Source organism: Geotrypetes seraphini, chromosome 14 (assembly GCF_902459505.1).
Source record: "Geotrypetes seraphini chromosome 14, aGeoSer1.1, whole genome shotgun sequence".
Classification (NCBI taxonomy): Eukaryota; Metazoa; Chordata; class Amphibia; order Gymnophiona; family Dermophiidae; genus Geotrypetes; species Geotrypetes seraphini.
The window spans coordinates 58,209,922-58,225,095 of NC_047097.1; the positions used below are offsets into that span (position 1 = coordinate 58,209,922).

General features: G+C 46.0%; 1 protein-coding gene across 4 annotated transcripts in view; it reads right to left on the reverse strand.

The window, feature by feature from the left end:
* SLC43A3 (solute carrier family 43 member 3) overlaps nucleotides 1-15,174 on the reverse strand; it is a 115,480-nt gene that overhangs the window by 47,239 nt on the left and 53,067 nt on the right. For all 4 annotated transcript variants that reach the window (XM_033920305.1, XM_033920304.1, XM_033920306.1 and 1 more), the window contains exon 3: nucleotides 7,877-8,006. In XM_033920305.1, the coding sequence (XP_033776196.1) occupies nucleotides 7,877-8,006 (130 nt within the window). The remainder of the gene's footprint in view (nucleotides 1-7,876; nucleotides 8,007-15,174) is intronic.

Genomic DNA, 15,174 nt, shown 5'->3' on the forward strand with positions numbered 1-15,174 from the left:
AGTGACGTCAGAGGGCAAGCTGACACCGACGTGGGCGTACTGCTCACGCCGGAGAAGCGAAAAAGGTACGGGGAAAGGGAACGGGGCGTCCACGCGGCAAGGGAGGGGCACCACCACCCCGGGCACTGGCTAGAAGCAGTGTGGTAAAAGAGAAAAGATAGAGATGACTGATGGGAACGTTGAAACAGGGAGATGTAGAGTCCCTTTGCAAGCATTCTTGTCTCCGTGTAATCGTTTGGGGACAGATCATAGCCTATAATAGTTTCAGGAAGACGATCTAATAGAATCAAGCGGGTATTTGTTCCCAAACCTTTTGTGACTTAACCCTCCCCTGGTTTTATCTTTACTTTTTGTTTTTTTTAGAATTGTATTTATGTTAATTGTTGTTAATTCCTTCCCTCCTTACATGTACTATTGTATTAGTAATGAATGTTATGTTTGTTGGTTTTTAATATTTTATATAATCTTGGAACTTGTGTAAATTGCATTGGATTTGGACTATGCGAGGTAATCAAAAAAACTAAATAAACTTGAGGGAACAAAAATCTCTCTAATGTTTCAATGAAAAATATGAAAGGCATATTCTCATGGGTAGGGAAAAACTGCAATCTGGATCCACTCAAATCCATGTTCCCCACCATGCATCCGTTCCACCTAGCAGCGAGTCTCTCCTGCTGGTGTTGACTCATATCCCCCGGGAAGCCAGCAGAACGGTGCTTGTCTACGATAGCGTTCCCTGCCGTCTGTCACCATTAGTGCTTCTCTCCCGCTGTCCTGCCTGTCAAGCACCCGTATACCTGACTGACGCTGCCCAACAAACGTGAAACGGAAGATAGCAAATTGTGGCACGTCTGTGCTTAAATCCTCCAGTGCCCAAGACTGCAGCTGTCATCGTTTTGTCTGTGACATGATGCGTCGGACAAACAATGATGTACTTGAGGTACTCATAAGTTGTTCTACCCTTTGCGCGCGATCACCTAAAAATAATTGCATTTTCAATTCCTGGAGCGATCATAAGGGGCTTTCCTTTTTTCACATTAAGTCTGGAATATGAAGAGCCAGGACGCCGACATTGACATTGTAAACCAGGACGCCGACATTGACATGTCAAGTTTCAAGTTGATTAAAAATTTTGATAAAACGCAAATCGAAACTTCTAAGTGTTTTACAGTTTGTAATTAAAAAGGGGGGGGAGACAATAAACGAGTAAATACTCGCATAACAATACTTGACCAACTAGAAATAATAGGAAAATAGGGAGAATTACAAATTAACGGTAAAGAATACATGAAAGGCAAACCACGATGGGGAGGCTAGGGAATAAAGATTATGGAATCACTCTGGCGGTAACCTAATCTATTTAACAGTCGAATGCATCTTGGAAAAGGTAAGTGCACAATTAAATTTACAGGTCAAAGGACATTTATTAAAATTTGATATCCTACCAATCACAAAAAAATTTTTTTTTTTTTTTTTTTAATAAATCTTTATTGATTTTCCATAACTAACAAAATGTGCAATACAATATTCATCAGTAATAACAATGACGGAGGAGGGCTGCAGTCCGGCCATCGGACCAACGGTCGGCTCGGGGTCCGTTCCAGCGGGGCACCCGACCCTGTCTTCGCTCCTCCCCCATTCCAGCAGGGGAAAGCCGACGGAGGAGGGCTGCAGTCCAGCCATCGGACCAACGGTTGGCTCGGGGGACCGTTCAAGCTGGACTTCAGTTTTGACTGTTTTGATTTTATTTTCACTTCTTTTTAGTTTAAGATATATTTTTTAATCTCACTTATTGTTTTACCACTTATTTTGTTTTATTTTATCATTCAAATTTCATTTAAATTTCCCCAGAATTCTATTGCTTCATCGGTTCTCCCTCTGCATCTATTCTTATCTCCCCTCTTTTTAACCTTTCAAATTCCTTTAGATCATTGTAATCTTATTAGTATGTTTATTTTCTTATTTTTCTCCTCTATCTCTATTTTCTTTCTTTATTACTCTTCTAATTGTTATTTTTCCTGGTACTTAGTTAGATTGTAAGCCTTCGGGACAGTAAGGGAATTTCTAAGTACCTATCTTACTTATAATTTTAATGCACCAATATATTCATTGTAACCCGTTCTGGGCTCTTTTGGGAGGACGGGCTAAAAAATCGAATAAATAAATAAAATTTCTATGTGGTTTACAATATAATTATAAAAAAAAAAATAGATAAAAATGAATGGCGTATAAGAAAACAACATGAATGTGCGGAAAGAAGGGGAGAAATACATTAAAAGACAGTAAAGTTGAAAGAAAAACAGACATTGGAAAACACATAAAGTGAGGGAAGGTCTTAAAGCTGACTAGCCGAGTTCGATAAATGGGACAGGATGCCTAAGTGCTATTCCGTAAGGGTGCGCATAAGTGGCGTAACACAAATACAAATTGGGGGGCGGGGCACCCACTTAAGCGAATAGGGCTGAATTCAGCACGCAGCGCTCACAAATCGGTAGCCTATTTCGGGCGCTCCAGGATGGGCACCCTTTATAGAAAAAGCACGCCCAAATCTGGGCGCATTCCCACCAAGTCTAAATCCCAGTATGCAAGATGGGTGCAGATCCCCCCCAAATTCTATCACAAGGCCACACATTTTAAGAGAATGCCCCTGACCCACCTATATTCCACCTGTCATTACGTCCCCTTTTCAGATCCGTGCGGAAACACTTGGGCTCTTCTGTAACAGGGCACGCAAGTGTAGCTCCACATGGATCTGCCATTTTGGGGCTGTTTCAGCGCCTTGCTTCCCTTATAATGCATTTTTTTTGTGCAGAAAAAAAAAAAAAAATTGTAAAAAGCTGACGCCAAGTACCATAAATAGAATTCCCTAGATAGTGTGCAAAATATTGCGTTGTGCCCTTACCACATTTAACCAGGACTACGGCTGGCGTAACTGAATGTTAGGTGCGCCAGTATCGGGTTACGCTTGCGTTCTATAACGGAATCCAAGCGCCGAGATTCTGTTATAGAATAAACTCGCAAAGGAGATGCCCGTTTATAGAACTGCGACTTGACTATCATTCATTTCTGTAAGAGTGCTATAATCTCGCTGAAATCAAATTTATCACTTCTCTCTCTCTCTCTATTTTTTGCTTCCATTCAGTCTTCTTTCATTTTTATTTCTGGTTCTTCTTCCCCTTGCATTACTGATATAATCTCTCATTCACTGTTTGCCGACATTTTATCTACTTAAAGCACTCAGCCTCATCAATCTTGCTCTGATTCAAAGGAATGTCCTCCACCCCCCCCCCTCCCCGATTCACTAAAAAGTCCAGCAGGGCCCGCCAGATACTTCCAGCAGATACAACTGCTATTCCGTTCCCTTCAGGCATAGTTTATCCACCCTGTCCTCTGCTCACTTACCATAAAACCACTGAAATGACAGAGCTGTCTACTCAGCAAACTGCCTCAGCCTTTATTCCTGATCACCAGAGACGGTGTGCTTTCACTACCTCTGGCACAGGGCCCATGGTCAAACGGCCTCACTCCAGGATTTTTCCTACTGATAAATGGGAAAAAAAAACCAGTGCCACCATAGCTCATGCTGAACAAGGTTTCTCGTCGGCAGACCGGCTGAGCAGAGCCAGCGCAAGAGTGTTCTACGCAAGCCTTCAGTCTTAGACCCTTCCTCCCTCCAAATTTTGACAATTCACTCAACAATTTCATTTATTTATTTTATTTTTCTTGCCCGCTCATTGTTCCCCCTTTCCCCTCTATTGACCGCCACGACTCAAAACTCATTTTTCAAGCCTCAACCGATTCTGGTTTTTGCTCATCTTTCTTTGCATTTCACCAAATCCGTGCTGTCCACATCCTCCTTCCTATAACACCCTGTTATTCTTGTCTTTGTCATATTACACAATGATTACTGTAACTCACCCTATGCCAGCATTCCCCTAGTCTTTTCATAGACTTCAACATGTGTAATCTACCACAGTCATAACACATGCAGGTTCGACCACATCACTTCCCCTCTTTCGTTTTATGCACCGGCTCCCTAGCTTTTCTCAAGTCAAATTCAAGCTGTTGCTGCTGGTTTATAAATCATCCCTTCTGTCAGTTCCTTATCCCCTCACCCACTTTCGCCTTCTTTGTTCAGCCAACGACTTCCTTACCCTACCTACTCTCTCGGCCCTCTGCATAAATCTCTCTTGAAACTCTGGAATGAATTTCCCTTTCACATTAGGAACCAACCAACAGTTACTGCCTTCAAGAAATCACTTAAAACTTTCCTCTTCTATCAATCTTTTTCTTCCTCTACGGTATAACCTCTCTCCTTTATTTTTAAAGCATAAGAACGTAAGAGTTGTCATACTTGGACAGACTGAAGGTCATTCAAGCCCAGCATCCTGTTTACCAACAGTGGCCAACCCAAGTCACAAGCACCTGGCAAGATTTCAAAGAGTAACGCAGATTTTATGCTGCCATTTGATGCCCACATGCAGACCATCTTAATTTTGTAAACCACTTAGATGCCTACAAGCAGGACCTTATGGCATATCAAATGTAATAAGTAAATAAATTGCCAGAGGGCCTGGGTGGGGCATCTATGCAGTTCGAGGCCGACCAAGAGAGTTTTTTTATCAGTTTTAGCCAAAACCAAAACTGCCTAACCACTTTTGGCTGAAACCAAAACTGTGGCCAAAACTTACTGCCTCATTTCAGCCGAAACCGAAAACGAAAGTTTGGTTGTTATGAATGAGAGAGAATGAGGCCCACTGGAGAGTGTCAGAGTTTTGCAGTTGACAGCACTCTGCTAAACCCACAGGGCTCACCCTCCTGTTCCACAACCTGACAACCGGGAGAACCATTTTCATAAAGACTTCCCAACGAGTCTGGCGCATTTCAGTTCTCAATGTAGATGCAGTTCAATACCCTCCGAGACAGGAACTTTGTGAGAACATGTAAAAGAAAATCATGACTACTACTTTTTATGCTTACCCAAATTATGCTCAAACAACAACAGAAAGAAGCATTGGGATATTTCCCCTTTTGTATTTAATTAAAGGATAAACATGATATACATTCTTGCTAAAGCAGGGTAAAGGAATCCAGACACTGGTCTACACTGTGGACATTGTACCAACCTGATGCATAATTCAGAATCAAAAAGCACATTAATGTTATTGAATACGAAGACTATATACTAAAAAAAAAAAAAATTCCCTACTGGTGCTTAAAGCTTAATGAATACTTGTGCTTGAAAAGAATCACTGCAAGTTCCTTTATCAAAGAATCTAGGTTCTGCACATCACTAGTTTAATTAAAATGCTGTATCTTCATCTGGAAATTCTTTAGAACCACCCAAATAGTATATAAGCCAGACACACACACAAATTAAAATAATAAAAGACCATATTCTACCTCCAAGCAAAATAGCCTCTGCAGACTAGTTTTGCCCGATTCACATCGATTTGCTTTCTTAAAAAAATCTGACTCATCGATTCAGTGAGTCCTGAGTTTCCTGAAATACGTCTGAGTCTCCAAGAGTAGAAGCAGCAGTGGTGGAGGCAGGTGGTGAACATGCCTCGCCAGGACCTTCTCTCTGCCGCGTTACTGATGACATCACTGATGATGCAGCACAGGGAAGCCCTGGCGGGCAGGCCGCAAGCAGTCTGTTCACCGCTGCTGCTGCTTTAGGAGGCCCAAAAGTTGAGGTCTCACGGTGGGGGGTGGGGGGGTCGATCAGGAAGTGCTGCACAGGAGGATGGGAGGGATGGAAATCTGCTGCACATGGGGGGGAGAGAGGAGAAGGGAAGAATTGTTGGACATGTGGTGGAAGAGATGACGGGAGAGATGCAACAAAGAGGTAGAAAGGGGAGAAATCTTGCATATGGTGGAGGGGAGGGAGACATGCATGGAGAAGAGAGAGGGAGAAATGTTGGACATAGGGTGGAGGACAAGGAGAGATGGTGCATGGAGGGGAATAGAGAGGTTTGTCCCAGGGCACAAGGCAGAGAGAGAAGAGAGAGAAGAGACAGTGGATAAGAAACAGAAATGTTGGATATGGCAGTGGAAGGGAAGGTACAGAGATGGAAGATGGATGGTGAGCATGTAGAAAGAAGAAAACATCAAATGAGCAGGAGACCCTGGCGAGGGAGTTAACTCAAGACAAACAGAAACCAGAGCCTGGGACAAATATGATAACAGGGCCAAACATCTGCAGAGCCACACAACAAAAGGTAGAAAAAAATAATCTTATTTTCTGTTTTGAGATTACAATATGTCAGATTTGAAATATGTATTCTGCCAGAGCTGGTGTTAGACAGCGAGCATGAGGTAGGACCTAACAGAGAGAGGAAAAGTGTTTATGTATTTGTTTTGTTTATACCATAGCACCAGCGTGGAGTTGGATGGGGCAAAGGGGGGGTGGTTGGTGAAAAGGCTACAAAAATATATTTGCCAAGCCATTTGAAAAAAATGCACGATTAGGCAGGAAAAGTGAATTGAATCGAATCAAAAAATCAATTCAATAGGCTGAATCAAATCAAATTTTTTTCCCCTGAATCGGGCAGCACTACTGCAGACATGAACATCAGCTAATGAAAACTGAAATTAAAAGCCATGGTGCTTTTACAATGGCTGATTTTGCATCATATTTGGAGTGACAGCTGATGTTATATCACCACAGAAAAGCTAACTTATCATCCCAAATTTATGGATGTAAATTCCTGCTAAACTTTTTTATCAAATCATTTAATTGGAGCATTCTATTTATGATGTGAACTACTATGCAAGAGCAGAACTGCATTACTTACAGTCGTATTACACACACACACACACACACACACACATAAAGAAAGAATACAAAGATTTGCTCCCCCCTAAAAAAGACCACCTTACAATCCCCTGTGGTCTAGTGGTGTAGGCAGGGCAGGAGTGATCTCCATGTCAGCTCTATTCTCAAAATGGTTACGTGACCTCTTGAGAAAATCTCACGAGATTGCCACAAGAAGTCATGGCGGCCATTTTAAGAGCAGAACCAGCACAGGAAGGAGCAACTGGGAATCTAGACCACCAGGGTTTCTAAGGTGGGGCACCTACAGATAGACAGGGGGGGAAAGGCAATTCCTCTTCGGGAAGGAGATAAAGCACACATTTTCGGCTAATGCCGAAACATGTGGTCAGTTTTGGCCAAAACTATGGAGATGCAAAGCTGACAGGGAAGGCAGTGTTAGAAGATTATCACTGGTGGACCTGAGGCAATGTAGGGTAGCATGGGGAATTAAGTGATTGCAAAGATAAGATGGGGCAAAACTTAATTGGAAATAAAAGGAGAAATTTGTACTTAAGGCATGATGTAGAAGTTAAGGAGTTATGTAGAAGTAGTTTGACCACAGTAGATTGGACAAGTTGGAGACATCGCCAAGGCAAAGATAAGGGAGCAAATAAGTAAACGAGGTAAAGAAGGATGAACAGAATGAATACGATATACATACACTGAAATGCAAGACACAAGACAGAGACCAACACCAATGTGACCGTTTATCTCTGTAGCACAAGTCACGCAGATCATAGGATTTCTGCCAAATGACCTGCTGCATAACAGATAAGGACTATGGTTCATTCAAATAGTGAAGACTTGCTGATTAAGAAAAACAGGGTGTGGGGGATAGAGCAAGAGAGAGAGAGTTCGCTCAGCAAATTTCATACAGTCAAATCAGTGAACAAGCAATACGAGTGCGAGTCCAGACATCTGACAAAGATATGACTTCATATAGACATTATACTCACCTCTCCCCCACCCCAACAATTGGATACTGACATTCCTTCCCACCTCCCACTCCTGTGCACACCCTTTCCCCACCTCCCACTACACATGCCATTAATTACTTACATGCCAACCAGCCGAATAACCCGGGTTCCAAAGTGATCAAAAATATAGCCATTAGGGAGCGTCACAAAATTATTCATGAAGGAGCCAATGGTGAAGATAAGGGAGAACTGTTCGTCCTGAGCACTGCAATCTGAGGAGAAGAAAAGAAATAGATGATGGTCCCTAAAGTAGGTTTAAAGAGAAAAGAAAAAAAAAAAAAGATGCAATCCACCATGGAGGGGAGCAGGGGGAGGCAAAGATGAGCAGATCCGTTACCTGTTGCCTCTCTCCCACTGTACTGAGGCCATGACCCTGACTTGCTCATGGCTCATCCAGTCACACAATGAAACACAGGCATACACATATAGCAAAAAAAATGAGACGGTTGTATCATGGCTGGGTAAAGGCCTGAGGGGACACCGTCTCCGCACCCACCCCAGCATAACAGGGCCAAACACCTGCAGAGCCAGAAGGTTTTGTGTTCTCTCCTCCCCAATAACCTTTATTTACAGGCATAAATCCCCATTTAACTAAATTAATTAAACTGCTGGTCTCGCACACACTCACAAGGACTAACACCAATTGCACATACTGTAGCAGGACTTTCTTATCCATTCCTACCCTAGCTGAGATTATATTCATGCACCTTTCTGATTGCGGATTACAAATTATTCAGGTACTCAAACATTTTTTCCTATCTGTCCCGGCAGGCTCACATTCTATCTAATGTACCTGGGGCAATGGGGGGATTAAGTGACTTGCCCAGGGTCACAAGGAGCAGTGCAGGATTTGAACCCACAACCATAGGGTAATGAGGCTGTAGTTCTAACCACGGCACCACACACTCCCACGTACGCAATTTCCGTTAAATTAGTCTCCTTATTTTCCAACAATATCTTATCCGTCTATGTGTTTCACCTTCTCTTACACCTTAAGTTGTGCATTGTGTTGACAACTGAAGTGGCATACTACACCCCATACCCTATATTATTTAAATATTTTTACTGCTGTAATTATCTGTTTAGATTTCAGCCACCAACTTTGAAATTGGTTTCAAAATTGGTGGCCAAAATATAAACAATCTGTGCTTTGCAGAGGATGCAACACTCATCACCAGCAGCAAAGAGGACATGCGGTATCTACTGAGAAAAGCCAAAGCCGAAAGCCATAATATGGGAATAGAACTGAACATAAACAAGACGAAGATCATGAACACGGAAAATGATGACGATTTTGAGCTTGAAGGCGATAGAATAGAAGTTGTATCTAGGATTTCAGTCTCCTGGAGCTCTTTTGTAAACAAAAAAGCAACTAGCAGGATGGAAATACTTTGCAGACTAGCACTGGTTGCTCTTCAATGAAGGCTCTCGACAAAGAATTCAAAGGCAAGGAGGTGACACTCTAAACCAGGGGTGTCAAAGTCCCTCCTCGAGGGCCGCAATCCAGCCGGGTTTTCAGGATTTCCCCCATGAATATGCCTGAGATCTATTTGCATGCACTGCTTTCATTGTATGCTAATAGATCTCATGCATATTCATTGGGGAAATCCTGAAAACCCGGCTGGATTGCGGCCCTCGAGGAGGGACTTTGACATCCCTGCTTAAATGAAGATCAGACTTGTCCATGAATTCATTTTCTCAGTGGTCAGTTATCGATGCAAAAGCTGGACACTACGGAAACACGACAGAAAGAAGATTGATTCATTTGAGCTTTGGTGCTGGAGAAGGATTTTAGGCGTGCCGTGGACGGCCAGAAGAACAAATCGATTCTGGAAGACATCAAACTAGCTATGTCACTTGAAGCCCAAATGGTGAAGTTACGACTGTCTTATTTTGGTCTCACTATCAGAAGAAAGAGATCACTGGAGAAGGACATCATGTTTGGGAAGATCGAAGGAACCAGGCGAAGAGAGCGACCTGCAATCAGATGGCTTGACACGTTGAAAACAACCATGGGGACGACGCTGGAGGACCTTTCCAGACTAGCACAAAACAGATTTCTTATTAGATCCGCAATTCATCAAGTCGCTAGGACTCAAGCACAAATTACCTGTTGCCAATGTTCAATTTATTCTTGTTGTACCACCACAGGGAATGTTTTTTTCAAAAAGCTGGCATATAAAATCCTAATAAGTAAATTTGTCGTGGCTATTGATCCACCACCCGGTAATTGGCGTACCTTAAGCAACAGCCCCTTCTATCCTTCCTGTGGTCTGCACAGTTCAAATGTTGCCTGTTCAAATCATGCAAGTCTCTGAAGATACAGGGCATCACACAGTTCAAAGAACCAATGTTCGATCCACCATAGCCACAGGAAAGACAAAGATGATTGGCTCTGATGCAAAAAGTATAGTTACTTACCTGTAACGTAGGTTCTCCGTGGACAGCAGGATAGGCAGCCACATATGGTTGTGTGGCTGACTCATCCTGCTTGTCCTAGGAGAAACCTTAATCTGGTCAAAAACAGGGGAAGCAGTGAGAAACAGGTAGCTGACTAGCTCAAGGTGGGGGAGGGAGAGAGAAAGAGAGCACCTTAGTAGGTGGCAGGGGGAGAGAACAAGGATTTGGGAATTGGAAATTTGAGGGAAAGAGAGTAAAGCGTGTACTGCAGCATTTGAGAGGGCAGGGGAGAGGAGAAAGGAGAGACTCGGGGATTTTTGGCGGAGAAACAGGGGAGAACCTTGGGCTGATGAGAATATTAGAGGCAGAGGGTTGGAGAGCAGGTGAAAAAAAGGTTGGAAACGGGGGAGCAGAAAGTAGGGAAATAGGAGTCTGAGTAAAGGAATGGAAAGTTGTCAGTAAGTGAGGAAAAAAAAAAAAGACAGGAGCCAAACTCGCCTGTCCGGCAGGCAGCCAACGACGGAATGAGGCCGGATTGGCCCAACCCGACGGGCCCAACCCGACCATGTGCCCAAGGCCCCGCCCCCAGGAGGGACCTAAGGCTTCCGGGCCTATTCTGATTGGCCCAGGCGCCTTAGGCCCCACCAGTAGGTGGAGCTTTGGGACGGATGGGCCATTTCGCCCTCATTCCGTCGTTGGCTGCCTGCCGGACAGGCGGGTTTGGCTCCCGTCTGTCCGGCCAACTATACAAAGGTACGGGGAAGGGGGGTGGGGGTATCGTGGGGGTCGGCCAGGGGGGTCGCGGGTCGGCTGGGGGGGGCGGTCGGAGGTTCTTGGGGGGGCGGTCGTTGGGGGGAGGGGGGTTTGCGTCGAGGGCAGGAGGGCCTGGGATCCCTCCTGCCCATAATGTAGTGCGGGATGGGGGGAGGGGGTCGCCGTGGCCAGGAGGGTTTGGGCTCCCTCCTGGCCCTAACAACTAGCGGGGGGGGGTCGCCAGAGCCAGGAGGATTTGGGCTCCCTCCTGGCCCGATATTGTCGGGGAGTTGGGGAGTCGGCGGGGCAAGAGGGCTTGGGCTCCCTTTTGCCCCGATCGTGTCGGGGAGTCGGGGGGGGCAAGAGGGCTTGAGCTCCCTCTTGCCCCGATCGTGTCGGGGGTGCTGCGGTTGGCTGGGGCAAGAGGGCTTGAGCTCCCTCTTGCCCTGATCGTGTCGGGGGTGCCGCAGTTGGCTGGGGCAAGAGGGCTTGAGCTCCCTCTTGCCCCGATCGTGTCCTGCGGGGGGGGGGTGAATCGGACGTCGGGGGGGGGCATCAGGCTTTCAGGATGGGGACAGGACTTCAAGGGGGAGAGGAGAGTCGGGACGGATGAAAGGAGAGTCGGGGTGGCCAGAGGAGAGTCGGGGCGGGCGAATGGAGAGTCGGGCAGCATGTGCGGTATAGGGGTGTGCGCGGTATATAAAAAATTCTGTACATAAATTTGTGTTTTTCGCACGCTATACCCGTGTACGCGTTTTACACGGGTGCGCGTTATCTATGTGAAAATACGGTACTTTTGACAGGATCATCTATTCCACAGTTTCTTTTGTGTTTGCGCTGCTGTTTTCCTTGTGGAATCTCTTTGGTGGAATCCTTTTTTTGTTTTCTGTTCAGGTAATTAACTTATAAACCCCCTCTTTTACTAAGGCTGGCGTGTCCATTATATTATATGGACGAACCCTGCTTCCAAAGCCTTCCATCCCCGTGGGAGTCCCATTGGCTAGAGGGGGGTCCCCGTGGGAGTCCCGTGGGCCAGAGGGGGGTCCCCGTGGGAGTCCCGTGGCTTAGGGGGGGATTCCCGCGATCCCCGTTCCTGCGCAGACCTCTAGTTAATGCTTTCCAGCTTGGAAAAGACATGGCTGAAGGGGAGAGTGTGGCGCAGTGGTTAAAGCTACAGCCTCAGCACCCTGAGGTTGTGGGTTCAAATCCACGCTGCTCCTTGTGACCCTGGGCAAGTCACTTAATTCCATCCATTGCCCCAGGTACATTAGATAGAGCCCCGCCAGGACGGACAGGGAAAAATGCTTGGGTACCTGAATAAATCAATATAAACCATTCTGAACTCCCTTGGGAGAACAACAAAGAAAAACGAATAAGTAAATACAATTGAGGTCTACAAAATTCTGAGTGGTGTAGGACTGGTAACTCAATGAAGTTACACGGAAATAACTTTACAGCAATTAAGAGGAAACATTTCTCCCTGAACAAATAGTTAAGCTCTGGTGGAACTCGTTACCAGAGGATGTCGTAAGTCTCCTGTTGAGACACCAGACATGGGGGATGCCACTGCTTGCCCTGGGTTCAGCAGCATGTAATGTTGCTACTATTTGGGTTTCTTCCCGTTACTTGTGACCTAGATTAGCTACTGCTGGAAGCAGGATACGATGCATTACTAAAGAAAACTTCATTTTGAAAGCAAACACACATCCCTAGGCAATGGTCACTGAGCAGCTCAGTGCGCCAGCCAAAATATACATTCTGTGGTTTACAGCCATGGACCATGCTGGTTCAATCTTTCATGAATGTGATCATAATCTCATTAGTGTAGCAAACAGAAACAAATTGCCCAGCTCTGGAGCCTGAGGTTTAATTAAGCAGAAATGCATTTATAACTGGAGTCAGACCGGACCAGCTGCTTAACTCAAGATGTGAATTGGGAAAACTATTGAAAACAGCTGTTGTCATGTCCTATATGTGAACTTAAAGATTGCTACACTGGGTCAAGCCCATAAGGTCTATCCAGCCCAGTATACTGTTGAAACCGTGGCCAATCCAGGTTACAAGTACTTGACAAGATCCCCAAAAAGAAACAAAATTCCAGGCTACCAATATCTAACTTAACGGTTTATGGACTTTTCCTCCAGGAATTTTTTCCCAATCTTTTTTTTTAAACCAGCTATATTAACTGCTTGGTTCATAGACAACCCCGCGAAAGACAAAGGCGCGCGCCGACAACTGAGCACAAGACGGAGGCGCGCGCTGAAGAAAATTACAGTTTTTTGGGGCTCCGATGGGGGGTTTTGTTGGTGAGCCCCCCCCCCCAGTTTACTTAATAGAGATTGCGCCGGCGTTGTGGGGGTTTTGGGGGGTTGTAACCCTCCACATTTTACTGTAAACTTAACTTTTTCCCTAAAAACAGGGAAAAAGTGAAGTTTTCAGTAAAATGTGGGGGGTTACAACCCCCCAAACCTCCCACAACGCCCCCACAACGCGACGCAATCTCCTCTATTAAGTAAAGTGGGGGGGTTCCCCCCCCCCCCCCCCCCCCGGGCCCTCCCCCATCAGAGCCCTAAAAACAGTAATTTTCTGCGGCGCGTGCCTCCGGGCTGCGCTCAATTGTCTGCGTGCGCCTTTGTCCCAGCACGCTTTTGACCTGACACCAACTGCTTTGGCCACATCCTCCAGCGATGAGTTCCAGATCTTAACTATGCGTCTCCGTCCAAAGAACATCTTAGTGGGAGAGTGTGGCGCAGTGGTTAAAGCTACGGCCTCGTCACCCTGGGGTTGTGGGTTCAAACCCACACTGCTCCCTGTGGCCCTGGGCAAGACACTTAGGGCTCCCTTTTACGAAGGTGCGCTAGCGGTTTTAGCGCATACTACATTGCCCCCACGCGCTACATGCTAACACCTCCACAGCGCTGGCGTATTTTCCGTGTAACGCGGGGTTAGCACGTGCGGCATTGTAGCGCATGCTAAAAACGCTAGCGCACCTTCGTAAAAGGAGCCCTTAATCCCTCCATTGCCTCAGGTACATTAGATAGATTATAGTATACGAGTCTTATAGCCCGTTAGATTAACGGGTGCTAGAATATATGTGTGTGTGTCTGTTTTGTTTTTTTTTCTCTCTCTCCTTAGTCGCTTTCTGTATGTCTTTTTTTTTTTTTCCTTGGCTGTTCACTACCACCCCTTGCCTGCTCCCCCTGTCCATTCTCCCTTCCTTTTACCTCCCCTGTGTCCTCCACCACCCCATCACTGCTCACCTTATCCAGAAGCCCTTCTCCCTTTGTTTTACCTCCCTCTGTCCATCATCACCTCCTTCCTGCTCCCCCTGTCCAGCAGTAGGCCTGTCTTTATTTTTCTGCCCCCCCCCTCCCTGTTCATCAGCACCTCTTCCCCTGTCCATCAACCCCTTTTCTGCCCTCCATTTCCATGTGTTGCAGCATTTCCCTCCCACCCCACTTCCCTGTGCAGTATTTTCCACCCCCCCCCCCCATACATTCCTTCTGAACTCCATGCCCTACTTATGTTATAATGTTTTCCGGGTTTGGCTGCCGCGGCCTGCAGCCGCCAACAGCCGCCGCGGCCAGCAGTAGCCGCGGCCGACATCCGACTCGGGCCGCTGCGGCCAACAGGAGAAGCAGTGCCCAACTTAAAACCCGGAAGGGTTGGCTTTTGATGTGAGCGGCACAGTTAATCTGTCCTGATCGTAACGACATAAGGAGCTTGGCCCAAGGAAGAATGTAGCTCTCTGGATGCAAAGTTGCAAGAAAAGTGTTACCTTAAAATGTTTTCCGGGTTTGGCTGCCGCGGTCGACATCCGCCTCGGGGGGGGGGAGGAAGAGAGAGAGCGGAGAGGCGGCGACCGCTGCGTCTTTCAACAGGGAGCAGGACATACCGTAAGCCGCGCATGCGCACTTCCTATGTGTCGCTACAGCTCACGGAAAACCGGCGCACACATAGGAAGTACACATGCGCGGCCTAGCGTTTTATTATATTAGATAAATATATATATATATATATATATAATCTATAATTATGAGCCCACCAGGACAGACATGGAAAAATGTTGAGTACCTGAATAAATTAATGTAAACCAGGGGTGTCCAACCTGTGGCCCGAGGGCTGCATGCGGCCCCATGAAGTATTTTGTGCGGCCACGGTCGAGGGCGATGCAGTGTTTTCCTCTGCTGCCCCCAGTGTTTACCGGCTCCCTCCTCTATCTTGCTG